Below are 27,944 nucleotides of genomic sequence, written 5' to 3' on the forward strand. Positions count from 1 at the left end.
GATATCGTTGCAGAAGCCCTGATTCTGCTGTCATGAAGGGGTGTCCGTGAGTCCGTGATGCCTGTCTTTGCTGACAGCGCTTCCATTTGCACCGCAGGGTCACAGACCATTGGATTTGGGAGATCATTTAAAGACACTTTACCCTGTCCTCTCACTTAGCCGGGAGGAAACCGTAGTCCAGAAAGACGAAGGGACCAGTCCAAAGCCACACCGCCAGCGTGAGGGCCTCGACAACATCCAGGTGGTTAGCTTCAGGGCTGCACCCGGAGGCATCTCAGTATAGAGCAGGCAGCCTCCCAAGGCTCCCAGGGACTCTCAGTTGCTACAGATCCAAGTCCATGCATGCAGCTTGCTTGTGATTCTGTTTTTGTGAGAATGTGATTCTTCACTGCTGGACATGGCCCTGCTGGCCCCTGGTGTCCTGCCGAGTCCCCACCCTGTCTGTTAGAAGCCACGCCTGTGGTGTGCTGGGAAAAGCTCATTCTGCACTCTGATCAGATTCCTGAAGTGACCGAAGTGACTCCTTTGTAGGGAAATCTCCTCCGACCTGTCTGGACTTCCCTTCCATCGGCTCGTTTCCCCGGCACTGCAGGATGCGAGGGCGCCGCCCTTCCAAGGATGCCAGTGTAGACTGGTAGCCTGGCTCAGCTCTGGCCTGGGAAGCATAAACCTTCATTTCCCAGGTTAAACTGTGCTCTGCTGGTGGGACACCTTTGGTCAGTGAAATCATTTTGTCTGGTTTGTTTGTTTAGTTGAGTGACATCGCAAGTGCAGGACACAGAAAGACCAGCTGGGCTGGAGGTCAGGGCAGTGTCTACACACCTTTCCCGTGAACTGATAAAAGCATCTGAAAAGCAAACACCGCACTTATATGGCACCGGGCGATCTGCTGAGAGCTCTACGCTGACCAACTCCTTTACTCTCGAGAAAAACCCTAAGAGGTAGGTAGGTATGAACGCTACCCCACTTCTCACGAGAAACTGAAGCACAGACTCAGCAGGTAACTTGCCTATTTTCACGCAGCCAGCAAGTGGCAAAGCTAGCATTATGCACACACCCGTACATATTTTTACTGCCATGCTGTGCCCAACACAGGTAATTTGAGAAAAGAAATGAAAACAAACTTTTAACATGTATTTTATAAACATTTCAAGTTAAAGTATTTTAGGATCTAAGATAATTATTTGGACAACCAACACAATAGCTAAAGTCTTAACCATGCAAATACCATGCAATCTTCATAATTCAGTGTACATATTCAATTGTGCAAAATAGAGTCAAATGTACAGGAAAATTCCTACACTACCTTGACCTTGATAATAAAATATTTCACTAGCTACCTACTATGTGCCAAACTCCAGAGGAAAAGAAATGTACCAACACAGAGAGCATGTGGTACATGTCAAATTGGAAGGCTGCCAGCCAGTGTAAAAAACCAAATTCTAGAAATAATTGAAGCACTCAGCATTCTAAACACTAAGGAATATAAAAACCTCTTGTGATAACTCAGAGTTAGAAAATTGTGGCCCCGGCCAACTAGCACAGTTGGTTGGAGCATCATCCCATTTCACCAAAGGTTGTGGGTTCAGTCTCTGGTCAGGGCACATACAAGAAGCAATCAATGAATGCATAAATAAGTGGGACAACAAACTGATGTTTCCCTCTCTCTTTCTTTTCCTCTCTCTCCTTCTCTCTCTCTAAAATTAGTAAAAAAAAAATTGTAAAGAAACTTGTAAAGAGTTATATTTTCTCCTGGCTGGCATAGCTCAGTGGATTGAGCATGGGCTGTGAACCAAAGTGTTGCAGGTTCAATTCCCAGTCAGGGCACATGCCTGGGTTGCAGGCCACGGCCCCCAGCAACTGTACATTGATGTTTCTCTCTCTCTCTCTTTCTCCCTCCCTTCCCTCTCTAAAAGTAAATAAATAAAATCTTTAAAAAAAGAGTTATATTTTCTATTATAAGTGTGGTGATATTACTTCTCAAATCTTGACATAATCCTACAAACATTTTCCTAAATATATACTATAATCAAATTTCTTTGATTAGGCTTTTAAAAGGATTTTGAATTCGGTACCAGGTAAACATTTCCTTTGTTATTAAATAACACCTCCTATTAAAGTTTCAATGTGCTTAATGTTTATACTTCTTTCCATGTCTGTTTTTCTTTAAAAAATAATTGAGTAACAGAAGTCCCTTCACTATACTAGTAGCAAGATTTCAAAATAAAGCACATGAACTTCAGAAATGCCAGCTTCATTACCTCTTTAAAGGCCTTATCTCTGCCCTGGCTGGTGTAGCTTAGTGGATTGAGCTCGGGCTGGGAACCAAAGTGTCGCAGGTTCACTTCCCAGCCAGGGTACATGCCTGGGTTGCAGGCTATAACCCTCAGCAACCGCACATTGATGTTTCTCTCTCTCTCTCTCTATCTCCCTCCATTCCCTCTCTAAAATAAATAAATAAATAAAATCTTAAAAAAAAATAAAGGTCTTATCTCTGATACAGCCACATTCAGCAGTTCAGGTTTCAACATAAGAATTCTGGGTGTCACAATTCAACCCCCAACAATGCATACATTCTCATCTTAATTTCCTTCTTGATTACTCTTCATGCCATAAATGTATAGCATCACTTGGCTTGCACCTCAGTTAGATCTTCAGTTTTAATTTTCCGTATTTTGCACAATGGAGTGCTGATTATCCGCTGTTGTTCAATAAATGATCATCAGATAGCTTGAGTCTGAATGTTCATAGTCATTCTCCTTTCCAACTTATTTTCACTGAAATCTGCAATAATAATAAAAAGCTCCAGGAGAATGTATGTATTGTTGGGGATTGAATTGTGACCCCCCAAATTCTTACGTTGAAACCTGAACCGCTGAATGTGACTGTCTCAGAGATAAGACCGTTAAAGGGTTAATTGAGTTCTGCTGAGGTTGCTCAGGTGTGCCCTAACCCCACCTGATTGCCGTCTTTATGGAAGAGATTAGGAAATGCCGGGGAGGTGCAGCCTCCCAGAAAGACCACACAAGGACACGGAGAGGGCAGCCAGGAAGAGGGTGCTCAACAAGAACAGAATCTTCTGCATCTTGTTTTTCAAAGATTTTATTTTTATTTGTATTTTTAGAGAGGGAAGGGAGGGAGAGAGAGAGAGAGAGAGAAACATCAATGTGCGGTTGCTGGGGGTCGTGGCCTGCAACCCAGGCATGTGCCCTGACTGGGAATTGAACCTGCAACACTTTGGTTCGCAGCCCGTGCTCAGTCCACCGAGCTACACCAGCCAGGGCAAATCTTCTGCGTCTTTGCTTCCCATTTCCACCCCCCGGAACTGCAAGAAAGTGAATGTCCATAGTCTGAGCTGCCCAGTCTGTGGGACCTGATCACGGCAGCCCTGGCAAACTAACACACCCTCGGAAGGGCTCGCTTTCCTCTCCCACAAAGTCAGTTCCTTACGGTCAGCACTTCTACAATCCTGGTTTGTCCATAGTACCTCATTTGTTATCTCCACCCCTCTGTCACATTTCTTCGGTTCTCTATTCAACCATGCCTCATCATGCTACAGCCCTGGGGAGAGGATCACTTCCAAAAGATATACACAAATGCTGACAACTGTTTAACCTTCAGCAAGGACAGGATAAAGGCTCAGAGTGTTGCTCCCAAATCAGAAGCATTTGAGAACCACTAGTCCTTGTCGCAATCATTTTCATTACGAGTGTGATTTGCATCCATTATTTTTAAACCATCAAAGAATATCAGTACATAAAAAGTAAAAAATGGAAGCCATCCCGACTCACTGACCATCCACCTAATCCTTCTCTAAAGAAATGTCCACTGTTGGCAATTTAGTGTGTAAAACTCCTGCTTTCAATGGAGGGAATCTCCTTTAAAACACATTTATTTACAAGCCCTGGCCAGCTAGCTCAGTTGGTTGGAGCAGCATCCAGATACGCCAAGGCTGCAGGTTCGATCCCCAGTCAGGGCACATACAAGGAACAACCAATGAACGCATAAATAACTGGAACAAGAAAGTGATGTTTCTCTCTTGCACTCCCTCTCCCCCCACCTCAACTTAATAAAATTTTTAAAAATAATAAAACATGTTTGCAATACTCTACCAACTGCCTCCATAGTCTGTGAACACTGGTCTAGCAAATGTCTCACTCCCTGGGAGAACAGACACCTCCTCGTTTCTTTAGCTGGAGATGCAGACGGGCCTTCCTCACCTACACGTCCGCCAATCAGAGCAGAAGGCCAGTCTGCCAACAGTCTTCCATAAAGTCCTCATGAAAGAAGCCCAGAACTGCTTCAGCGTTAGACAAGCAGCCGCTCAGATCTATTTGCTCCTAATACAATATGCCAATGCTTGCAGTTAAAAATTAAACAATAATATACTTCCCTTTCAGTTCAACAAAGCAATAACCTGCTTCCTTGGTCCGTAATCAGAGGCCAAAGGGTAGGTAATTTATCACAAACGAGAAAAGGGAGGATTGCCAAGGGGCTGTGATATCCCTGCTCTTACTGCAGGGCACCGGTTTAGTTAAGACAAAGCTAATAAACTGACTCCAATTCCCAAGAATGTAAGCGCAAGTTCAGTCTTCTCCATAAAGGCGAGGTGGCCAGGCACATCACAGAAAATACGTAGGAAGTAAGAGATACCATGTTTATCACCTTTTTTTATGGTCAAGAGCTCTATTCCTGGGAATCAAAAGACTACTATGTTATAATCTAGTTGGTTCCTTTAAAGATCTCTGATAACATGTTATACAGTCATGAAAACGAATGTGGTTCATACTACCAGGACTTAAAAGAAATCAACATAGGCCTCAGGAAGAAGATGTAAAGCCATTAACAAAATAAAGTTGTCTCTTTAAATAAATATATATATATAATTTATATGTTATTTTTTTATGAGAATTGCATCGTGTGTGTGTTTGAATCCTCTGTGTCATTCTCATAATCATGTGATGGATGAGTCTATTTAAAAATTAGCCAGAAATGACACTGAAGACATAGAAAGTGGTATTAATAAATAGACGAGGAGGTGATGCAAATTTGGTAGCTGCTGCTAAATTTAGTTCACAGAGTCAAACTTACATGCATGCGGAGGGTGACTGTGGCTATACACATACACTGAAATGAGAATTCAAAGTGCTTAGATAATTAATAGGAAAATATGTGCAATGTTATGTACAAAGAAGAGATGAATTGCCTGTCTTGTGGGGAAGGGAGAATGAACGCAACCTTAAGGACTGTAGTGACACAGCTAACATTTGCTGAGTGCTCACTGTGTACCAGGCACGACCGAGTGCTTTGCATATATTAACTTATTTAATCCCCACCACGACCCCGTGAGGTAGGTTCTATTATTGTGCCCACTTTACTGATAAGGAAATCAAGGCCTAGAAAGGCGAAGTGACTTGCCCCGAGTCACATCATTAACAGGTGCTGGTGAAGTTGGTGAGTTGGCCATCTGGCTCCAAGTCCCAAGCTCATCCTGCCTTAATGCATCTTGAGGGAGAGATTTTGCAAAGTCTCAGCAATACACACACAAACACACACCAGTCTCAGCATGTGACATGTTCTATCAACACCAACCTATGTGTATGTACCTGATTACATATGACAGTTTGAGTCCACTATACTTCTTTTTTTTTCTTTAAAGATTTTATTTATTTATTTATTTTTAGAGAGGGAAAGGAGGGAGAAAGAGAGAGAGAGACAAGCATCAATGTGTGGTTGCTGGGGGTCATGGCCTGCAACCCAGGCATGTACCCTGACTGGGAATCGAACCTGCGACACTTTGGTTCGCACGCAGCCCGAGCTCAATCCGCTGAGCTACACCAGCCAGGGCTGAGTCCACCGCACTTCTGCACACGCTCTTCCCTCCATTCAGATCGGCCCTCTGTGCGTAGCTTCCTACTGAGTTTCTCTCCATTCTTGAGAGCGCTACTTAGGGATCACCTACCTTAGATCCCTCCCAGTCCTTCCTTGCCCACAGTAGAACAAATCTAACCCTCCATATAATCTCTGTGCCTATTAATACTTATATTTTACATATGTCACATTGGCAGAGATACCACAAGCCTGGACTGAGGGGGACAGAGAGAACATAACATGAAAAGGGAACTCAGACCACCCTCCCCACCCCGCTCAAATTCTACAAGTAGGCTGCAAAATACCACTTAGCTGCAAATACGTGCCATCTTTCATGAAAACAAACAACAACAACAACAACAAAAATGGCTCAGATATTGAAAATAAGAGCAAAGGGTGGATCCAAGAGCCATGAAAAATTACTTCCAGGCCTGGATTCCTAATCAAGAACTGGAACCTGTGCCCGGCTGGACTTCAGAATTGCCAGGGACCGAGGCCTCCACTGAACACCCCACGCTCCCTACGTAGCGAGGATGTCCGCAGTGGTTGGGCCAGTCCCGTCCCGCCAGGCAGCCGGCTGGGGGAGGGGATAACTTGTCTCTTCGGTTCACAGGTCTAAAGATCAAGGGGAATGCTGTTAAAGCAGCTGTGCGTCGGGGACTACACCCTAAGAGACTTGGACCTGATGTTGAAGCCAGCATCCTGGACTTGGAGTTGATCATTTAACTGAGTCTTTTGGGATGGCCTGGGAGGAGTTTAGTGTATTTTGCATGTGGAGGCAACATAAGCAATTTTTGGTCAGAGGCAGAACTGGGATAGTTTTCAAATAAGTTCACAAATCCTTTGACACTCCTCCCTTTAAAAGATGGAACTAATTTCCTCTCCCTTGACTGGCACTTGTGGATTCGCTTTCACCAAACAGAATGTGGTAGGCATGACAATACTTGACCGCTGAAGTTAGCGTCAACTTCAGCCACGACCTACACGCGCTAGGAAGGTCATGACCTACACATGACCTTCAGCTCTCTGGCGGAAGCCACCTGCCTTTTGATGAGAACGCCCAAAGGGCCCTGCAGAGTGGCCCGCGTGGCGTGTGTCTGAGCCTCCTGACAACAGCCTTAACACACCACAGAGTCCGTCAGCGAGCTCTCTGGGACCAGACCCTCCAGCCCACACAGGCCCTCAGGAGCCTACAGCCTGGCTGACGTCTTGCACGCAACCCCATGAGACCCCAAACCAGAGCCACGGAGACGAGCCACTCCAAAGTCTCTCCTCACAGAAACTATGGTGCCTGAACTGTGTGTTGTTTTGAGTCCTTATTTTAAGTAAATGTTTAAGTTTGTGCATTAAAATGCTATGCAGCAGTAAATAACTAGTACAGTGGGTAATTACAGATCTTTGCTTTTTTTATTCATTCAGGGCTAGGTGTTACCACCAGGCACGGAGGGTATAGTGGCAAGCAACATAGCCATGGTCTTTTCTCTCAAAACGGGCTAGTGGGAAAGACAGATATTAATAAACCCATGCACTTACGTTTACAAACTGAGATAGGTATGAAGAGAAAAGAATATGCAATGAGGAGAAAAAGGAGAGACATCAGTCAGACTTGGAGGATCCCTGCAAGGATGCAGCATTTAAGCACAGACCGAAGAGGGCGGGGTTTAGCCAGGTGAGAACCTCGGAAGAGACCTCCAAGGCACGGGGAGCCCCGAGACCCGGGGGGAGGGGAGGGCTCAGATGGGCCACAGACAAATAAATGCACAACTAAATAAGTAAGTATCCCCTGAAGCACTCCTCAGAACAATAAGCCGTCCTTTGCCATATTTGGAAGGAACCCCTGTATGTGATCCCAAAAATTCTAATGTGTATTACGTTAATAAGCGTTATTGATGAAAAGTACATGATCAAATAAACCTGGAGGACGCCAACTAAAACAAAGTTAAACAGCTCTGATTTTCTTCATTGGGAGACATCTCAGGGCCTTTCATGGTGATACACAACACGGCTTTCTAACAGGGGGACATAGCACAGCACTTCTGAGTGTCTTTGTCCACGAAACCCTTTCTTCTAGGTCGGATCGACATGGAGAATATGTTCTAAGCTGTAGAATTTTCAAAAGGTTACAGTTTTACCTTCTGAGCCCATACATTTTAAAAATAGATATTGCCTACACTCATTTACACTGATCTCCACTAGCATGTTTAGGATATGTGTATAGGGGAAGAAAGAATGCGTAGAACAGCACATTTCCTCTTGTCATTCCCAGCGGGTCCGTCCTGTGGGGGAGGGAGCTCACCGTGCTCAGAGAGGACCATCTGCACTGGACCTTCTGAAATACGAATAACCTCTAATGAGTCGCCCAGACCTCCTACCTCATTAGCAGCAGGTGATGACACAGGCTTTCCTTCCAGGTGTGTGTTTCGTTGCCTTGAAGACATCTCGGTGGAGCTCCAGCACCATTGGGTCTGTGCACACGTCTGTCAGAAAAGGTACAGCTGATTGACCATCCGGTCATTCTCTCTCTCTCCCCGCCCCCGCCTCTCTCTCTCCCTTTCCCCTCCCTCCCTGTCCCTGTTTTCCTCTTTCTCTCTCTCCTCCCCTCCATCCCCCAACCCGTTCCTTCTCTGCCTTCCTTCCTTTCTCTCTTTCCAGATCTCCCACCTTTCAAATGCTTTCACAGAAAAAACTGAAAAGGAATTTTGCATCTTTGGCATTTTTACCTTTAAGTATTTGTGTTATGGGGAAATCATCTTATAGTTACTAAATCAATGCTTTAAAGCCGAAGCATATGAACATTTCTTTCTGTTACATTTTTAAATAAAATTAAGAACTCAGACTCAAAGCAAAGAAAGTGCTGTAATAGCTTTCGTGTTCTTGTTAATGAAAGGAAGTATCACATTAGCGAGGGGGCATACTGAGGCGCTAAGAGCGAGATGTTCCTTCCTCCAGCCACGCACCAGTTCACCACCTGGAGTACATCTTTCTTAAACACTTGTTTTCCCCAACAACCAGAGTTTCAATATATTCGTCTTCCATACCTTAGAAAGGACATCAAGTTATAGAGTGAATTTTATTCTATAAAATGCCTTTTATCCAAAAACATGTATTACCTGGAAAGCTGTGTTCTCCTGAGGGTCCTCACAAAGCTGGAGGTGAGGAAAACATTTAGGAAAATAACTCAGCTCTTGCAAGTGTCCACATGTAACAGTGACGCATTGCAAACAAGCAAAAATCAGCCTGAATAAGCTTGACTCTTTGAAATATTTAAGGCAGGTGCAAACTGAGACTAAACATTGAGTGTTCTCCTCTCTCTGGTTCTGGTCAGTTGTGCACCACAAGGCATTCATCGTCGAGAAATGGACAGCATTTCATCCTATGGCACAGGAGACCCACCACAGTTCAACGTGTATGAATGCAATTAAAACATGTGTCCTACTTTACACAAGTAACAATTATTAAAATACACAAGCATCCCTAACAAAAGAGAAAATAGATAAAATTAATAAATGGTGTGATCCTTTAGGAAAATGGTCCCCGAAGGACCCCATTATTATAGGAAAATGTACGCCATAGAATCAGTTTCCCGAACGTGCACTTGTTGTTCGTTGAAACACCACAAAGTATCTACTGAATAAAGCGAAGGAAGGTTTCAGTGGTTGCAATTCATCATCTCTTCTGCAATCAAATTCTATCTGAGGTACAGAAAGAGGTAGCCGGTTCGTTAAGAGCTGAAAACTTTCAGACTGAAATGCTGCAACTGCACCCAAGTCCAATCTACTCCTGCCTCATCAGTTTGTGTCCCGCTGCTCCTTGAACTGCAAATGTGGCTATTGTGCAGGGAGGCATTTGTTATGCTGTTGGATACATTCCAGACATCCTTGATGTGTCTCTTCTGTAGATGCATATGCTTTGCAGGACCCTCTATCCTAGAGGAGATTTCTAGTTCCGTATTTCAAGATTGTGATCTTTCTCCTATTGTATTCTCCTTTCACAGTGTCTCGGCACAAAGTGTGCCCTCCGAAGCAAAACATCCTGATGGACACCTTCATGGCCCTTTCAGAACTGCCAAGGCAAGGAGGCCCCCCCCACACACGCCTACACAGTTTCCCAACCCACCGTATCAGGATCTCTCTGAATCAGTTCTGCACACGTCACAGGCTAGGTCAGGCACGGCAAAGGAGTTCCCTTTTTTCAGCCATCCCTGGTACGTGGCTGCTGGGCCCCTGAAGGAAGCAGAGATGTTGCAGATGAGTGATGTGGCTAATCAGCAGAGAAAGACAAAAAGGGACAGATGTTCACAGATGATGGATCTTCCGCTCCTCTCTTTGCACCCCAAAATGTACGCTAAGCCTTGCTGACGCTCACCCCCCCATCCCCATAGAAGGGATGCAACCAGGTGAACGCAGATTCTCTCACTGCCTGTACACCCCGACAGAGTTACAGGTGCTACAGTGCCACCTCCCTAGGAGGTTTCCAGGGGTGTACAACCTTTTGGCATCTCTGAGCCACCCTGGAAGAAGAAGAGTTGCCTTGGGCCACACATTAAATGTACAAACACTAAAAAAACTGATGAGCGAAAAAAAGGTTTTAAGTAAATGGACGATTTTGTGTTGGGCCACAGTCATAGCCATCCTGGGTGGCTGGTTGGACACACCTGCTGGACTTATCTAATATAAACAATAAAGGGCTTAGCATAATCCCTGGCATGTCGCTTATACTCGGTTGGTGTTTTTCAATGTGACTGACAACTCTCGCTATATTGATACGCATTGGCTCATGCTAAGCAGGAAAGTTGAGTTTGGCTGTGTGTTTATGAACACAATAAGCCAGAGCTTCCTAAGGAAGTACCGGGTCATTCAAACATCGCAGAAGTTGTTGTCCGTCCCCTTGGCAGCTGCAGGAGTGGCGAACTACGCCACACAAAGAAAAAATTAAATTACGTGGTTATAAGTCAGAAATATTGTGAAAGATTTTCTGCTTCCTGCTTTTGGCGCCTGCGTCCGGGGTCACAGGGGCAGGTGGCGAGTGGCTAGATGAATGCACCGTTATTATTGTTCAGAGAAGTTGTCCCTTCACCCTTTACGGGAATGTGGCGGCATCGGCCTTCGGTTTTGTGACTGATGGGCAGAGGCGTTTAGGAGCGGCTGCTGGGGAAGGGGAAGCAGACAGCGTAATTCAATGGCAAGTCCCCCTCCCCTCTGCGAGGTCATGACCTTGACTCCTTGCTTCCAGGAAGATTTGGATTCAACCCTTCCAAACAAACGTGTCTCCGTTTTTCTTACAAATATCTCAAAAAAAATTTTTTTAATCAGAAACTTATTCTGGAAGAGAACTACATGAATTCCCTGTCTGGGGTAAAATTCACTAATATCCCTTTAATTAACACTATGATTACAGAGTCAATATTAAATGTTCTCCTGAGCAATTATCTAACGCAGTCCAGCAGAGTAAGCAGGCAATGGAAATCATCTCATTGAAAGTAATTCTCTCCTTCTGATGAGAAGTAGGAGAAGGGATTGCCTAAATTATCTGAATAACTACCTTCATCCCTTCTTTGTGATTATATACACAACCAGTCTTTGAATGTTTTGGGTTAGGCCCAGGCAAACATAAGTTATATCAAAATTATACATACTCAACATATCACAATGCCCTCTAAACAATTTATGCTCCACAACTAATCATACAATCATTAGAAGCGAATTTTGGGAGCATAATCATATGTGATGATAACTACAATAATAGGTTAATATTTGTTTTTAATATGGGAATGGCATTTTGTTAGTATTCATTATTATATATATTACTTAAACTTCAAAAGAAGCAAATTAATAAAAAACTACTTTTCACTATGCCAACTTACCTGCCTTGGCCTTGAACCCAGAACTTCTCTATCTCAAAGCCAGTGATACTGAGGAAGAAAAAAAAGGACTGAGAGTTCTGTGGTTGGAGGTCCGGCTGGGCTAAGAAATACAGCGGGTCGGGGAGCAGGTCTGGGGCTCCAACAGTCCTGGTTGAATGTCTTGCCCCGCCATCCATCAACAGCGTGACCTATAATTCACTCAGCCTCTCTGTACGGGGTGGGGTTATGCTTCACAAGCAACAGAAACCGAGTGTGGTCAGTTTAAGCAGGAAAGAAGTTTATCGGAGAGACCACCCGCCGCATGGAGCCGATGGGAAAGCCGGTAGCAGCACACTGGTGGGCCTCAGCCAGCAGCCACGGCTGCTGCAGGAAGCCTCAGCACCACCGTCCCCAGAGGCCATGCAGTCTGTTTAAAAACGACCACGCTTTAGTTTGCTCGCCTGTAAAATGGACACTGGACTAGGTGGTACTTCCTCAGAGCTCTGTCACGAGGGTTAGATATAGAAGGCACGTGTATAAAGCATTCAGCACGGTGTGTCACACAGACTAAGCACTGGATACATTTCAGCTGGTCTTCCTAATCGTGCCTTTGAGCAAGTCACATCCCTCTTCCTTGCCTGCCTTGTCATTCCGGGAGAGAGACGATCCCAATCACACGGTATGAGTCCTAGGCTAACAGCTGAAACAAGCAGCCCCTCAAGTCTAAGTGGATTCTCTTCCGCTTCATGAACATCAGTAGGATCGGAATGCAGGCATTCAGAGACCCAGTTACCCTCTGTGTAATGGGCCTGTGACACACGAGGGCCTTGGATCTTGTCGGCAGAAGGCCGACAGAGAAAGCACCCCCGAGGGGCGGGGTCATCGAAAGGCTAGGCCTGGCAGTGCACACGTCACTTCTACCTGGATTCCATTGGCTGGAACCCAGTCGCACGGACTTCCCATAACCACAGGCAGTACGAGAAATAACACCCAGCCATGTGGTCATGAAGAAATGGAAACAGGACTTGGTGAAACATGGCAGCCTGCATCACACCTGCCTAACGCCCTCAGGAGGTTGCTGAAAAGATCAGAGCGAGTTGAAAACGCTGTGGAAAGTGAGTAACAAGCTACAGACGGTGGCGGTGCGTTTGATTAAACCGGGGAGTCCAGTGTATTTTCTGAAGTGCTAAAATACACAGCAATTCGGCGGGAGGAGGGGGGGTCAGAAGAAACTGAAATATAACCAGAATGTCCATCATCATCCTGTAGAAGATTCCTCTGCACTCCTAAGGCTCAATCTCTCCACCTGTACCTTCGGAAATGAGCAACAATTGGGCTGCAGGTTAGACCCCAGCCTGGGTGCACAAGATCCCCAGTCCGCAAGCACACGGGGGGCAACCAATCGATGCTTCTCTCTCCCATGGATGTTTCTTTCTCTCCCTGCCTGTCACCCTAAAAACAATGAAAAAATGTCCTCAGGGGAGGATTAGAAAATGAGCAACAATAAGAATCCCCTAAAGAATCCCCTTTCTTTGCTCATTGGCTCAGTCCACGATGGGTGTGCGGTAGAAATATCTGTTTGGAGAAAAAAGGGGGAACGAATAAAAGGGAAGAAAGCCATCACTTCAAAGAGTGTAACTGCCAGAGAAGGAGGCGGCCTGAAGCCATCACTTGGTGGCAACCCACCTCCCGCCTTGAAACTCATCACCACATGAAGACGTCGGGGAGTTCATCACAGTACCGACTCGTGTAACACCTCCATCGTGCACTAGACTCAGCATAAAATTCACGCTTAGAAAATAAAAATTATCAGGAGGCCACACCGTTGACACGCACCACTACAAGGGGAGGGCCGTCATCGGAGCCACAGACGCAATCGCAGACCTCTTTCCACGTCCAAGGTCAGCGGAATGGCATGCTCGCAACCCCCAGAACCCACCGGGTGAGCGTGGGGAAGGCGAAGGTGCCCAAGGCCGCCGTGTGGTTTGGACCAGACAGATGCCTTGGTCACTGCGTTTCGAGTAGCCGCATGGCCTGTCGGGGAGGACAGAGAGCGGGCCGTTTGTTTGCACAGGTGCTGCTCCATGCCTGTTTTCGGTGTTTCAGGGATGATCTAAGACACGGCCCACTTTGGCTTAGTAAGGGGTCCGGGCCAGACCTGGTTCGCCCAGCTGCCCTCCTCCCAGCAATGGTCCCCTTTCTTATCCCTTCCTCTGCCCCAACGACAATCCGACCTCGTCAAAGGGGACGTGTCTGGGCCTCGCCTTATGGTGCTCACTCAGAAGAGGGGTCAAACCATGAGCCAGGAAAGAGCGATCAAACTGACCCGTCAGGCCATTCCTGGGCGAGTTCAAGCCTTCAGAGAGGATTTAATGACAACTCTAAGGACCCGAACCGAGGTCTCCCAGTGCAGAGAAGTAGGGATTGATGTGGGAGCTGCGGGGCGGGGGGGTGGAAAGCAATGTTTAGAATCAAAGCTTCTTCACTGAAAATACACAAACAGCGACAAACAGCTTCCACATAATCGTGGCAAATTCTTCATTCCCTTTTTGCAACATAGATTCCTGGCAGAGTGCGCGGGAACCGGAACTGCCCTGTCCCGGCTTTTCAGACGAAGAACGTTTGTTTCCCAAATCTTCGCCTTCTGCTTCTGAGGGCTACACGGAAGCTTTAAGAAGCATGCACCAAAAGAGGATATAGGTGAACCTCATTGCATTTTTTTTTTCAGTCTTGTGTCCCGGATTCTTGTTTCTCTTCATCTTCCTCAAGCTATTGCGGGGGGGGAAAAAATTAAAGGACCGATAAGAAAAACACCTCCATCAATAACAGGCGCAGCCTGTCAATGCCGTGCTAAAACCTGTATGATCTACTATCTCAGATTACTACACCTAATTATCTCAGCAGTGTGCCTCAGTTTTGTTTTGTTTTTTACTATATTTACTATATTTACTACGCTCTATCACGATAAACCAACAGCTACCAGTCCTGACCGTTTCCCACTTTAGGAACTTCACACGGGAAAATAAAACGGCAAGGATATTTTTATTAGCAGAAGTTCCCACCCCCTTTGGGCGTACTCACTGACAACCCCTGACAGGGCGTCCGTGATGCAATGTGGTTAGGGAAGAACCGGGGTAGAAAGTGTGGTTTCCTTCTTCTAGAGCCGGTTTGTGTTCAGTGCGGCAGCTCCTAGAATTTCCTGCTGGAAGGAGGCGCGGGCAACAGAAACCGGCGCAGGGGTGGCGAAGAGAGGACCCTGAGAAAATGGACCGAGCGCCACCCTCCTTTGTCCGCTGCCCAACAAACGTGGTTTCGCTTCCGAATCCCCGACAGTCACGGGGAAACGGCATGAACAATCGAATGGACACCCGGTGCCTTACACAAGTCAGGGTGAGTCTGGACGGCTCCTGTCCTGCCGCCGACGCCCGGAACGCCCTCTGCGCGTACCCGTTTCTCGTTTGCCACTGTGCCCTGGGAGAGGAACTGGAGAACCAGCTACATTCTTAGGTTTGTTCCTTCACGAAATAGCCTTCCAGGTCTTCTCAGTGCCTGCTTATCACACACAGAAAGCACGTTACTCACCCCGTGAGGAAATACACTATATTGAAGTGTGTGTATAGGGCACAGGGAAAGAGGTCCTTCTAGGAATTTAAGTTGTGTGAAGGCCCACAAGGTCCCACTTTAGGGTTTAAAAAAAAAAATGGTGAGATGGTTTTCATAACACCATGCATTTTCATAATTTTTTTTCTTCTTTCTTTTTTTAAGTTTTCAGTTCTGATTTTAGGAAATAAGATGAGGAACTGAATAATGAGTCTAGAGAAAAACTGTTCCCTCGGTAAAAGAAATCAAACTGTCATCCAGAGAAAAAGAAGGCAGAGCAAATCGGCTTTCCCAAAAGTCAGCCACGGAGGTAATGACTGGAGAACTCCCTTGCTCTGCTGAGTTCAAATCCCTGTCTCGCCCGCACCAGCCTTTCGAAGGACTCGCGCGCGGTGACGTGTCTCACGCGAGGGTAACAGGGCAGAGGCCCGACGCTCAGCCTCACGGCTCCTACAGGGCGGAGCTCCCGGGAGGAGGAGGAAGATCTGGGTTGTTAGACAGACCCAACAGACCGCGCTCCCACGTCAGCTCCCCCACGTGGCCCCTGCGGGCCACCTCTCCACAGCTGCCGGGCTCTGCCACCTGCGCCAGGAGAGGCGGCTGCCGGCCCGTCTCCTTGGGTGCCTGGGGCTGACCTACGGAGCGCGGCCGGCAGCCTGGGAAGGGAACTGCCAGCAAACCCCGTTTGTGGTGAGGATGACTTCGGTTCTTCCCCGCCCAAACCTGGTACCCAGCCGCCCATCCACCCACCCCCAGTCTGTCGTGAGCACGCTAGTTCTAACCCGAGGCCCCCGGCGCGCGCGCGCTCACACACGCCGCAGCCGCTCCAGGTGGAGTCCCAAAGCCGTGCACCTCCCATCCCAGCAACCAGAGGTGGCGACCCGCGTGTACCAGTGCGAGAAATAGCCCATCGGGGCGGGAGGCAGTGAGTTAGGGATGCTCGGTTCAGAGGTGCCCCCCCGCCCCCCGATGCCGAGTTCAGAGGAGCCAGGAGGACGGGTGCCCGGGAACACAGTGGGGCTTCCCAGACTCGCGCCCCGCGCCACCCCGCCCGCAGCCACTCAGCCCGGAGCCCCGCCCGCCCCGCCCGGCTACCTCGCGGCTCGGAGGAGGGCGCGCCCCGCCCCTATCGATGGGCACCAATGGGCGCCCGGGCCGCGCGCCGAGTGTCCCCGCCTCCGCAAGGAAACTTGAAGCCAGAGAAAAGTTTGTACTGAGAGCGGCTGGAACCGCCGGAGCGGAGCTCGCGACCCGGCTGCCGGAGAGGGAGAAGATGAGCGGTCCCAGATCAGAGCCTCCAGCCCAGAGGACATCAAGCCACCCCCAGGGATCCACAAGCAGCCTCAGTGGCAGCCGCCAACCCCGGTAGCCGCGCGCGCTGCCCAGGACCGCGGAGGAGCCCGCCGGAGCGCAGTCTCCACGGAGACTCGGTGCCACCTGCGCGCGCCTCCGCGCACCTGAAGGCTGTCCACCCGCGGACCGGACCAGCGGGCTCCACGAAGCTTGGATCGCCTTTGAAGGAACGGAAAAATAGAAAAAAAAAAGAAAGAAAGAAAGAAAGAACCCCAAGAGCAGGCTTCCCCAGCCCAGACCCGCTGCCCTTCCAGGTTCCCCAAGTTTTTGAAAGCTGGCCACTCTGACCCCAGTTCCAGAAAACTGGCAGCCACCGAGCCCCGGGTCTGAGGAGGCAAACGCCCCACGAGCTCCCCGACACGCGGGGCGAGACTGAGGGCAGGTCGGAAGCGAGTCCAGCACCTCCGAGGCTTGACGCTGCGCGCTCACGCGGCTGCCACCGCCGCGGCCACCGCAGGTGAGATGGGGTTGGGGGCGCTGGGCAGGGGGCAGCGGGTGGGCGCGCTCCTCCTCCAGAGGAGCCAGGGAGGAGAGGGCGCGCTCTCCAAATTGTCTTTCATAACTTGTTTTCAGTGAGGCTATGATTGACTCAGAATCTGTCGGGAATTAGAGCGAGCCACTTTTCCCTTGAGATAGGTCTTGTTCCGCTTGGCTGCGGACTGAAGTTGGGGGGCGGCGGGGGTGGGGAGAATGGCAGGATCGACTTATAAATATTAATGCGAGTTGAGTGGTGCTGCGGGCAGGACGTTATCCGGAGCTTGAAGCTTTGAGTAGCCGCAGCTGGCAAGTGGCTACAATTCCCAGAGTAGGACCCAGCCGTTCCCCTGGTCTCAGCAGCACATTGCTTCTTGGGCGCGGGTGTGACACTTTGCAAGTGGTGTTTCCGCTCACAGCGCCTCTGTCTTTCTTCCACCATCCTCAGACCCAGCCTCGCACTCCAAGGCCGCCTACTGCTGCCCGCCATCACCATGTCCACCCCCGCGGCCAATGCGTCTGCCTCCTTGCTTACGAACAGCCCGAACAGCCCGGTGACCATCCCGGCGGTGATGTTCATCTTCGGGGTGGTGGGCAACCTGGTGGCCATCGTGGTACTGTGCAAATCGCGCAAGGAGCAGAAGGAGACGACCTTCTACACCTTGGTATGCGGGCTGGCGGTCACCGACCTGCTGGGCACGTTGCTGGTGAGCCCGGTGACCATCGCCACGTACATGAAGGGCCAGTGGCCCGGCGGCCAGGCTCTGTGCGAGTACAGCACCTTCATCCTGCTCTTCTTCGGCCTGTCGGGCCTCAGCATCATCTGCGCCATGAGCATCGAGCGCTACCTGGCCATCAACCACGCCTACTTCTACAGCCACTACGTGGACAAGCGGCTGGCGGGCCTCACGCTCTTCGCCGTCTACGCGTCCAACGTGCTCTTCTGCGCGCTGCCCAACATGGGCCTGGGGAGCTCGCGGCTGCAGTACCCGGAGACCTGGTGCTTCATCGACTGGACCACCAACGTGACGGCGCACGCCGCCTTCTCCTACATGTACGCGGGCTTCAGCTCCTTCCTCATCCTCGCCACCGTGCTCTGCAACGTGCTGGTGTGCGGCGCGCTGCTCCGCATGCACCGCCAGTTCATGCGCCGCACCTCGCTGGGCACCGACCAGCACCACGCTGTCACCGCCGCGGCGGCCTTCGCCGCGACCGCCGGCCGGGGCCACCCGGCCGCCTCCTCCCCCGCCCTGCCGCGCCTCAGCGACTTTCGCCGCCGCCGGAGCTTCCGCCGCATCGCGGGCGCCGAGATCCAGATGGTCATCCTACTCATCGCCACCTCCCTGGTGGTGCTCATCTGCTCCATCCCGCTCGTGGTGAGTGGCCCGGGCTGGGGTCCCGCTCCGCCCATCTCTGCGTCCACCTCGGTCCTTCGCCTCCCGCCCCTGCTTGCTCCTGCCCCCTCCCCCTCCTTGCTTTCGTTCCTTGGCGAGGTGTCTTCCGGTAGCAACTCCAGGTCGGGGCTGGGATCCCCATGCTCTGCCTTTCAGAGCAGGCCCAGGCCCCTTTCGGCCGCGTCCCTAACGTGATACGGCAGCAGGTGCTTCCTGAAAGCCTGGTTTCCTTTCCCTCCTGGGGCAGCCCCTATCCCTTGCTGTCTGACATTGACCTTGAGCTTTCCGGAACCCCCGCCTCCCTGTCAGAGGTGGGGAGGAAACCAACAGTGTGACTTGGCCCCGTGACCCCCACTGTGAACAGCAGAATCCCGAACACCAGGGGTGCTGGTCTCTTTGATGGATGCCATTCCTTAGGCTGGTGGGGTTCGGGGTATTTGGAGGTAGGTAGGGTCTGGGGGTAGATTCGGTAGAGTTTTAGCCCGAGAAGACTAAGGCACATTTGGTCTCGTCTACCTCCCTCACTTCACGTCGGAAGTGACCTTCTTAAAGTACTCTAGCAGAACCCCACCGTGGAGCTGGGCTCCCTGCTCTTTGCCACACCACACCTAGGAGCACACCTCAGTGCACAGGTGGGCTACACCTCCTGCCCAGAGGCCGACCGGGACTCAGGTGCCTTCACTCTCCGTAGGGTCAGGAAAGCAAGGTTTCTCAGGGGGGGGTGCCTCCGGGCAGGCTGCTGGACCTGGGCTATTGAACATGCACCCTGAACAGCTGTGAGAGGTACAGCGCCATCCCAGAGATAACCGGTGCAGTAGAGATGGTGGTCTTCGTTACTGTCGGTCCAAACCCTGCAGCTGGTGACCAAGCTCACACCTCTCTGCCTCCGAACCCTGCTGGTGCAGCCTGACGCCCCGTCTCCCCTCTGGGACACTTCTAACTGTGGCCTCCGGAAGGTGTGTGTGTGTGTTTGGGTACACCTGGCTGATAGGACGTCACCCTCTTTAAAACTGCCTCTGCATTCACTTCTCAAATGTACGCAGAGAAGTGGAAAGCCTACCTAGTTCTCCTCTGCTTTGCCTGTCGGTAAAATGGAATGTGCACCGGGAACCAATGGGCAGTCGCACATAATACTTTATCTAGAGTTTCCCTTAAAAGCAACTCCTTCAGAGTTTTCTCAACTCCCAAAACACTGCATTCCTGGAAATTCTAAGCTATGAACTCAAGAAGAGAGGGCTTCTCTTTCGTGTGCTGATTGGGAGCGAGAGAAAATAAGTGTGATGGGCTCTTCGTCCTTTCTTTCCCTTATTAATTCCATCCAGGGATGTTGAACATAAAAATATGATATCTCTGATAAAGGCAACTGTGCATGGGAGGAACCCGGAGGTGGCTGAGATCAGCATACGGTAGCTTCTTGCCGATTTGTATAAACAGAACTCAATATAATTGGCCAGAGGGGCCTGTAAACCACTCTAGGACCCGATATAACTTAGAGAGTTAAGGCACACTTGAGCCACATAAATATACTTTACTGAGTGTAATGGCCACTCGGCATAAAGTGGGGTTCTGGAAGACACGATGCAGCCCCTGCTGGAGCTCCCTGCTCTGGCCTCTGCCTTATGGTTGTGCAGAACCGTAAATGACGGAGCAAGTGGTTGTCGTTTACAGAGCGTCCACTTTAAGGAGGAGAGGAACTAGGCTAGAAGGTTAGCAACGTGCACATGCTTTTAAAACGTACTTTGGCTGGAGGTTAGCATGTAAAGCTACTGATTATTTCACAGTCACAGACGAACTCTTTTCTCCCAGCATCTTGAGAGACATAAAACGCTTACTTCATCTTGTGGGCTGAAGGGGCACACCTGGCTCGGGGGTGCGGGGCCAATTTTTACAAAGCCTCTGGAATGATGGGAGAAGCTGCAGGCAAGAAAGTCCAGGAGCTGTATTTGTGGTTTACAAATTCACCACCGTTTAAGTAACGAACACTGTGTACTCCATAGAAAGCCATTAGTGGGTTGTAGGCATTAAGTCATTTTACCCTGGAAACTGAAACTGGCTCAGCTAAGAAGTGAACACAGGGTGAGACTTGGGCAGACCTTCGTAAGTGATGTGGAATCATACAAGTGACCATAGCTTCTGTGTGTCGTCTTTAGATTTGGCTACCAAAATCTCATTTCAGAATCACTTTAATTGTAAATTAATGGCGTGCAATAATGATAGGCATTATTACTCCCCGCCCACCTACCCACAGTTCAGCAATTACTGAGAGAATTAAAAGGGAAACTCATCCACAACTATATAATCTTCTTTGGCTTCTATTTCCAACTTTCTTGTTGTTTCATGTTACTCATATTCATATTGTAACTGAAGCTCAAACTTTCTGAACTCTGACTTATAAAGTAGTCTGGCCGATCTTCAGTTCCAAAAACACTGAGGGAGCATCTTTTTTTCTTTAACTTTATCAAGTCAAATTGGTTTGCTAATCCTATTTGAGGAAAATCGAGTCCTTCAGAGCATTTTAAAAAGGTTTGGAAAGGCTAGGAGAGCTAATACAGTTGACCTGGAATTTCAGAAAGCTCGACACAGTCGCTGCAGAACAGCCAAGGTGTCTCGTCTTTGGACACCAGGGAACAAGAAGCCCCAGGGACTCTTCGAGAGCAGTTGATCTAGAGTTCAGGATAAAAAGTAAATATTACTTGGTTATCCAAAATATGTCTGTCTCATAAAGAGAGCTCGGATTGGAAACGAGAAAAGTTGGGCAATTAGTTATGGATCCAAGGAACTGTGCTGAACTTGCAAGATTTCCTAAAGTGACTCACAATCAACTAACAGAAGGTGGGAGTACAACCTACCAGTGACATTACGTGACAAGATTTAGTGGGAAGGTGCTTCTTGTCTACCAGTTTCTGTTTTTGTTTCTGTTTAAGTACAGGAGACGCTGAAGAAATGAAAGAATCTACACTTAAGAGAAATCAGAGGGACAGTATTCTTTAGAAATATGCAAACAAGGCAGCCTCATAAGGTCCGGTGTTACATGCTGCAGCTTAGATCAGTGCTGGTGCCCACGTTTCCCAGTACTAGTGTTAAGATGACAGTGATCATCAAATCTCCGCCTCGGAACTGAACAGTTACACCACAGCATCTGGAAAGGCATTCCCCACCCCACCTCCCCCACGCAAGCACTGCTCTGTCCATTGTTTACTTGCTTCTTTTCTTTTCTTTTCTTTTCTTTTCTTTTCTTTCTTCTTACTCTGAAGCAACCAGTACTTATCTCTCTGTTAGGGGTAAAACAGCCAATTTGATTCATCATCTGCCTGAAACTTAGGTCTTTAGGAAAAGAGCTTCTTCCTGTGAGTGTTTTTGGTTGCTTACCAAAAACTGGTTGCCTGGGTAAAGCGCTCCCCAGCACTGATTAGCAAAGGTGTGTCAGGGCAGGAGGAAGCCTCGCAGATACTTCTGTGTCCTGCAGGCAAAGTGGAAAGGGGGTCATCAGACTCCTGAGGGGCTTTCAGATGGGTGAAACTCACAGCTTTAGGTACAAGAGTGCCACGGATTTGGGTAACATCACAGCAGAACCTGAAGGATCACATGGTTTTTCAAATATACTGAGCTGAGTTTTTAAAAATAGCAACTCCCAAAAGCAGTTTTTTTAGCCATAAAGTAACACTGCAGACCTCTTTGTTGCACCTTGAAGACCGCAGAATAACATAAAAGTATTTCCACAGCCGGCATCTCATTGAAAAAAAGCTGTGGGAAGAAAACGCGGCCGGTCAGTATTTCTGCTCCCTGTACACTTCAGCTTCCTCAGCTGCAGATGAAGAATTTCTCTTATTGTGCAACTCACTGGGTGGCTGTGGGTGAGTCCTAGTCTGACACGGGTCCCTCCTCTGATGTGCATGGGACAGAACGAGCAGACATGCACGAATCCAGCTCCAGGACCTTGTCCCTTACTGAAAAGCATTTCTACCTGGACAGTCAATTGCTAAAAATCAGCTTCATCCAGACTCCAGCATTCCTTTCCAATTAGACATTCCCTGCCAACCGATTGTTCTGAAACAGGAAGTACGTGTTTTTGATACCATGTCATTACTGTACCCGAAAGCTACCTCTGTGCTGTGGTTTTTACATTCTTGATATATTATTCCACAGCGACCGAGCAGCTACATACAGGTGAGCAAAAGAGGGATGGCAGCCAGCCCATACGTTATATGTTAGCCATTCCACTAAGTGCTTTCATCATTTCTACGTACATGACAAGGAGCAGAGCCAGGATCTGAACACAGGTTGTTTGACGTTCGGGCATGTCACTCTACAGCAGACAGCCTCCTCGTACGTTGGCTGCCATCACATCCTTTGTTACACTCACCACATTTTCTCCTGCACCCTCACCTCTAGTCAATATTCTCAAGGAGTTGAGAATATTGTCAGGGAGGCCGCTACGAGCAGTAAACTACCTGGGCCCATCCCCAGCTATAAAGAAAACCGGCTCGCTTTTAAAAGTGCAAGAGATTGTGCAGGTTGTTTGTATTCGGTGAGCGTTTCGTGGTGTTTTCCCCACCCCCTGACTCCGAGGTTCCATTTTTTAGCAGCCCCAGCAGCAGCAGCACGCTCTCCCAACACTGAAAACCACCCGGGCGGGCTCACTTGTGTAGCATATCGGGCCCCTTGGACCCGACCGCCAGACAAGTGCTTTCTTCACCTGCCCACGTGACACCACGGTGGACAGTCCCCTCTGAACCTGGGGGGGGGGTCCCTCTTTGGAAAGAACAAATCAAGTAGCCTTTACAGGGAGGCAGAGTTTGCTCTGCTTTCTTCAATGTTACAAAGTGTGTGGAGCTTATGTTCATTTTTGTCTCTCTTTTTTTTTTTGGTACGTCAGATCAATTTCTGTTGAGAACATGCTGCAAAGCCTAACTCATCATCTTGATTCTTTTCAAATAATTTCACCAACTTCTGAGAATGTTTGTTTGTTTGTTTTTTCACCTGAATTTGAGATGCTGCTTTTTCTGCTCATCTTTTTGCCACCCTGTGAACTCCCCATTGCTGAAATGGTAACAGGGACCAAGCTCAGAGCCTTGTGTTAATTGTACACTTCCCCGCCCCCTCCCCCCTCCCCCCCAACCCTGCCTACTATGGAATTCTAAAATAGGGCTTCCTTAGTTTCCTGCCCTTATCTGCCTAAAAGCAGGGCATAAATTTCCCTTCACGAAGGTGGCATAAATCTCCTCCCTCCCCCCCTTCCTCCCCAGGACCAGGATGAGAAGAGTGAGCCTTATCACAGGAGACAGAGCCAGCACCAAGATGAGCGTGCATAAACCTTACTTTACAGTAATAATAATAATATAATAACAACTTGTCTTCCACTAGTTCCCACGTACAGCCCCTAGTTACTGCCCCACATTGACCTGCCTGGAAGCCCAAAACCTCTCTTCTTTATTAAGAAGGGTTATACGAGCCTTTTTTTAGTTACTTTTTTGTGAACTCCTGTGCATGTAAAAAATACTAATAAACTTGTATCCTTTACTCCTGTCAAAATAAATAAGTAAATTATATTAAGTAGGGCTTTCCTTCATTTCCTTCTACAGTATTCAAAATTAATTACTGCTGTGGGCAGACTAAGGCTCAGAAATGATTCTTTCCTAGCCTACCATCACCTCAGATTATGAAAGCCCATTATTCATGTTTTTACAACACTCTGACTTTTCTAAAAAAGGTCCTAAAATTTTTAAAATAAAATGCTAACTTTTAATACATTCCCTTAAATAGCTACAAATTTCATTCCTTTTATATCCATTTTAACTGCCCCAAAATTCTCTTCCTTTCATTAGTAACCATGTTTTCTCTGAGGTAGTGGAGGGAGAAGCAATCAGCAACAAAACACCTAAAGGTTAAAAAGATCAGAAATGCCAAGTTCAGACTTAACCAAGACTCTATTCTGAAGAGTCTTGGAGATGGCTGGGCAAAAGGTTCTTAGGAAGGTTCTTGGGGACCAAGAAGTCCCAAGTGGAGCAACACTGCCCCCTGGTGGCTGAAAGTCTCCAGCTCTAGTAACCTTGCCACAGGTTTTTTCCCTGGAGGCTGTGAACTCTCAGAAGAGGCCTGATTTCAAATCCCTCATTTCTTTTATCCTTAGGAACATAGTCTGTGATGTGAGTAAAATAGAAGCCTCATGCTTTTTATCAGTAGTTCATCTCCAGGAAAAAAAAACTGTTAAAAAGAAAGTGGGCCAGCCTGGTAGAACACGAAGAGCAACATGGACCAGGCCGGCGACAGAGTGGGGGGCCTTGCTCGGTTCCTCAAAGCCTCGCGGTCTCGGCAACCTGTCCTGAGGGAGAGGAATCTCTCAGTGCCCAGACACAGCAGAGAACCTCGACAGAGGTGACGGTAGACAGAAACCAAGATGCCTCACTGAAGCCATCCCTGGCCGGTGGTGGTGGGGGGGGTGGGTCTGTGCGTGGGCCCAGGTGCCCCTGGACTTAAACAGGAGTGAGTTGTCACCCCCACTGGGGTGTCTGGAGCGTTCTTTTCGCTCTTGGCCACTCGCCAGCTCAAATGCCATCCCAGCGACAAAGGCAGGATTCTGATTAGAGTTCCAGGATGGAGTGGGTGAGCTGAGTTGTTGAGCAAAACCACACGATGGGGTTCTCAAGGACCAGGGAGCCTCGGGAGCAGCTGAGCCACACGGTCAGATCTGCGTCCCCGCAGTCATCTTCCAGGAGCCGTTTGCAGGACGGATGGGAGGGGGGAGTGGTCGGGGCTGGGCGAGCTGGTTTCATGGCCTATGCGACAATCCAGATGAGAAAAGCAGGCAGAGGGAAAAGACGGGGGGTGGGTTTTTAAAGGAAGAGTGGATTATGCCTGGGGAACAGACTCCCAGGAAAACTCGCAGCGTCACGCCGGTCATTCTGGATGACAGGAGATTCAGATGCTGGCTGTCCCCGCGTTCTCTCTGGACACTGCAGTAAAGGAATGTCTGGGCCTGTCTGTGATGACTAGCCGGTTAGTTGACTTACAAAGTGAGTTTTCTTTAAATATGCAAATGGCAGCTGGAATAGGGGAAATCGAAGTCGGTGGATGACTTCATTGGAATGACCAAACCTTAAAAGCCCTCGCAGAAATGAAGCTAATAAAATGCTCCTCAGGGGAACTTTGTGTATATGTCACCCATGCACACAGCTTTGATCTAGGAAAGATATTCATGAGATAGACACAAAACTATTTAAAGGTATCCAAACTTGAAGCATAAGTATAATTTCAGTCTGTGGCCTGTCTGAGGCTCATGCTGCTTTTTGGGGGACGTGGGGGGGCGGGGGGAGTTACTACCAGAAAAGAGGGCGGTCACCTTACGCAACTGCTAAATTAAACAGCGCATGCAAATGTGTTCCCGGTGGATCTCTGATAAAATCTAACCGTGGGCGTGTCATTGGTGCAGGTGCGCGTGTTCGTCAACCAGTTGTACCAGCCGAAGTTAGTGCGAGAGATCAGCAGGAACCCGGACCTGCAGGCCATCCGGATCGCCTCGGTGAACCCCATCCTGGACCCCTGGATATACATCCTCCTGCGGAAGACCGTGCTCAGCAAAGCCATAGAGAAGATCAAGTGCCTGTTCTGCCGCATCGGAGGCTCCCGCCGAGACCTCCCGGGCCAGCACTGCTCCGAGAGCCGCCGGACCTCCTCCGCCGTGTCCGGCCACTCGCGCTCCTTCCTGTCCCGGGAGCTGCGGGACGTCAGCAGCACGTCGCAGACCCTCCTGTACCTGCCAGACCTCAGCGACCACGGCCTGGCCGGCGGCGGCGGCGGGAGCCTGCTGCCCGGCGTGCCCAGCGTGAGCCTGCCCCAGGCCCAGGTGGACACCACCTCCCTGAGGACTCTGCGGGTCTCGGAGACCTCGGACTCCTCGCAGGGGCAGGACTCGGAGAGCGTCCTGCTGGTGGGCGAGACTGCGGGCCGCGCGGGGCCCGGCGCCAAGGGCTGCGCCCTGCAAGTCCCGTTTCCCAACGAAACGCGGAACTTCTCGGAAAAGTGTATATAGTGGCTAAGGAAAGCAATGCCGCACTGTTTCTGGAAGCTTCTAAAAATCCTGTGCAATAGACACATAGTGAAGGGTGTAGCTGTGCTCAGAAGGGCTATTTTCGTCCCGCGACTCACCGGAAAGAAAGTCTGCTTTTTGAGCGCTTTACGATCACGCTGATTCGCGCGGCTCCTGTGGCCTGAAACCTGTCGCGGGGGTGGGGGGGCCCTCTCCAGGGCGGATTGCGGTCACCACTTGGTCGCCGAGATCGGCCCTTCGTCTTCTACTTGACAGGACGCTGGCTGAAGTGTCGCTGTGCTCAGAGCGTCAGGCGCTTTGCCCCTGGCCCGCAACGGCTGGCCAGGGTGGAAACGCTTCGGAGCGGCGACTGCGAGAACTACCTTCGGGGTGATTTCAGCGTCTCACTAAAGCATGAAATGTGAATTTTATTGTTGTAAATATGACTCGAGGTATTTAAAGTATTTTCTTCTCTGTGAGAAGGTTTATTGTCAATACAAGGTATAATAAAAGTATGGTAACCCCTCTATTCCCAGTATAACTAGCTGAAGTTATAGATGCTTGGTTTGGGGGGAAGGGGGTTCATACACAAGTTCAGGCCAAGGTGTTGAAAATTCAGTGAAACTCACTATGAAGGGGATACAGATTTTTTTTTTACAAGAAAGAGTACGGTTATAGGAATAAGGAAAAATACTATTGAAGACATGAAAATTCCAGTCCAGAATGCTTAGGTTTGTTCTCGTGCTTCATATAACGCAGCGAAAAACGTTCAGTGCTGACTACATGCATTCATCCAGAAAACTGACTTCTGGAGCACCCAACGTGCTGGCTGGCCGATATTTTCTACTTCTGTCCCCGCCAAGTGGTACTTTTTAAAATGTTAACATAAAATTTTGAAAAGCCTGTAATAAGTACCCATAGTGGAACTGTACAACATAAAAGTAAAACATCTAAGCAGCCTGTTTCCCCCCGGGAATTGTGCACAGGTTTACTCTCCTGGAGAGAGGAGCTAGAATGCCCAGGACAACAGCAGAGGAAGACAGATTTGCGGGCCCCGGAACGACCTTTACGTCCAGACGGGAAAGGGCTGGTGAAACCAGCCTTTCACAGACCTTAGCAGAGTCTCACGAGACAAGGGGGAGACAAGGGGCACGCAGGGTCCCCGCGTCTAACAGTTCCGTGTGGCGCCCCGTGACGCTGTGCACACATGTGAAGGAAACCTTCTCAAAAAAACATTAAGCATGTTTTGTTGCTTAACAGTGTTTTTTGTGAATCGCTTGGTTGTAGTTCAATTCTGAGCCTGATAGTGATACGGTTTAAAGAAGCAGTTGTACCAACTGAAATTATTTTGAGATTATAACAAATAAAAATACGCTCAATCTGA

At 48.9% G+C, this 27,944-nt stretch overlaps 1 protein-coding gene across 1 annotated transcript; it reads left to right on the plus strand.

The window, feature by feature from the left end:
- Positions 1–790: 790 nt before the first annotated feature.
- PTGER4 (prostaglandin E receptor 4) lies at positions 791–27,944 on the plus strand. The gene is made up of 4 exons (XM_045847836.1): positions 791–801; positions 16,532–17,123; positions 17,589–18,516; positions 25,964–27,944. Exons 3-4 carry the CDS (start codon positions 17,635–17,637, stop codon positions 26,561–26,563), a joined length of 1,482 nt encoding a protein of 493 aa, XP_045703792.1. The 5' UTR covers positions 791–801; positions 16,532–17,123; positions 17,589–17,634; the 3' UTR covers positions 26,564–27,944.

This window comes from Phyllostomus hastatus, unplaced genomic scaffold, assembly GCF_019186645.2.
Source record: "Phyllostomus hastatus isolate PE091 unplaced genomic scaffold, TTU_PhHast_1.1 phas_contig_58, whole genome shotgun sequence".
Taxonomy (NCBI): Eukaryota; Metazoa; Chordata; class Mammalia; order Chiroptera; family Phyllostomidae; genus Phyllostomus; species Phyllostomus hastatus.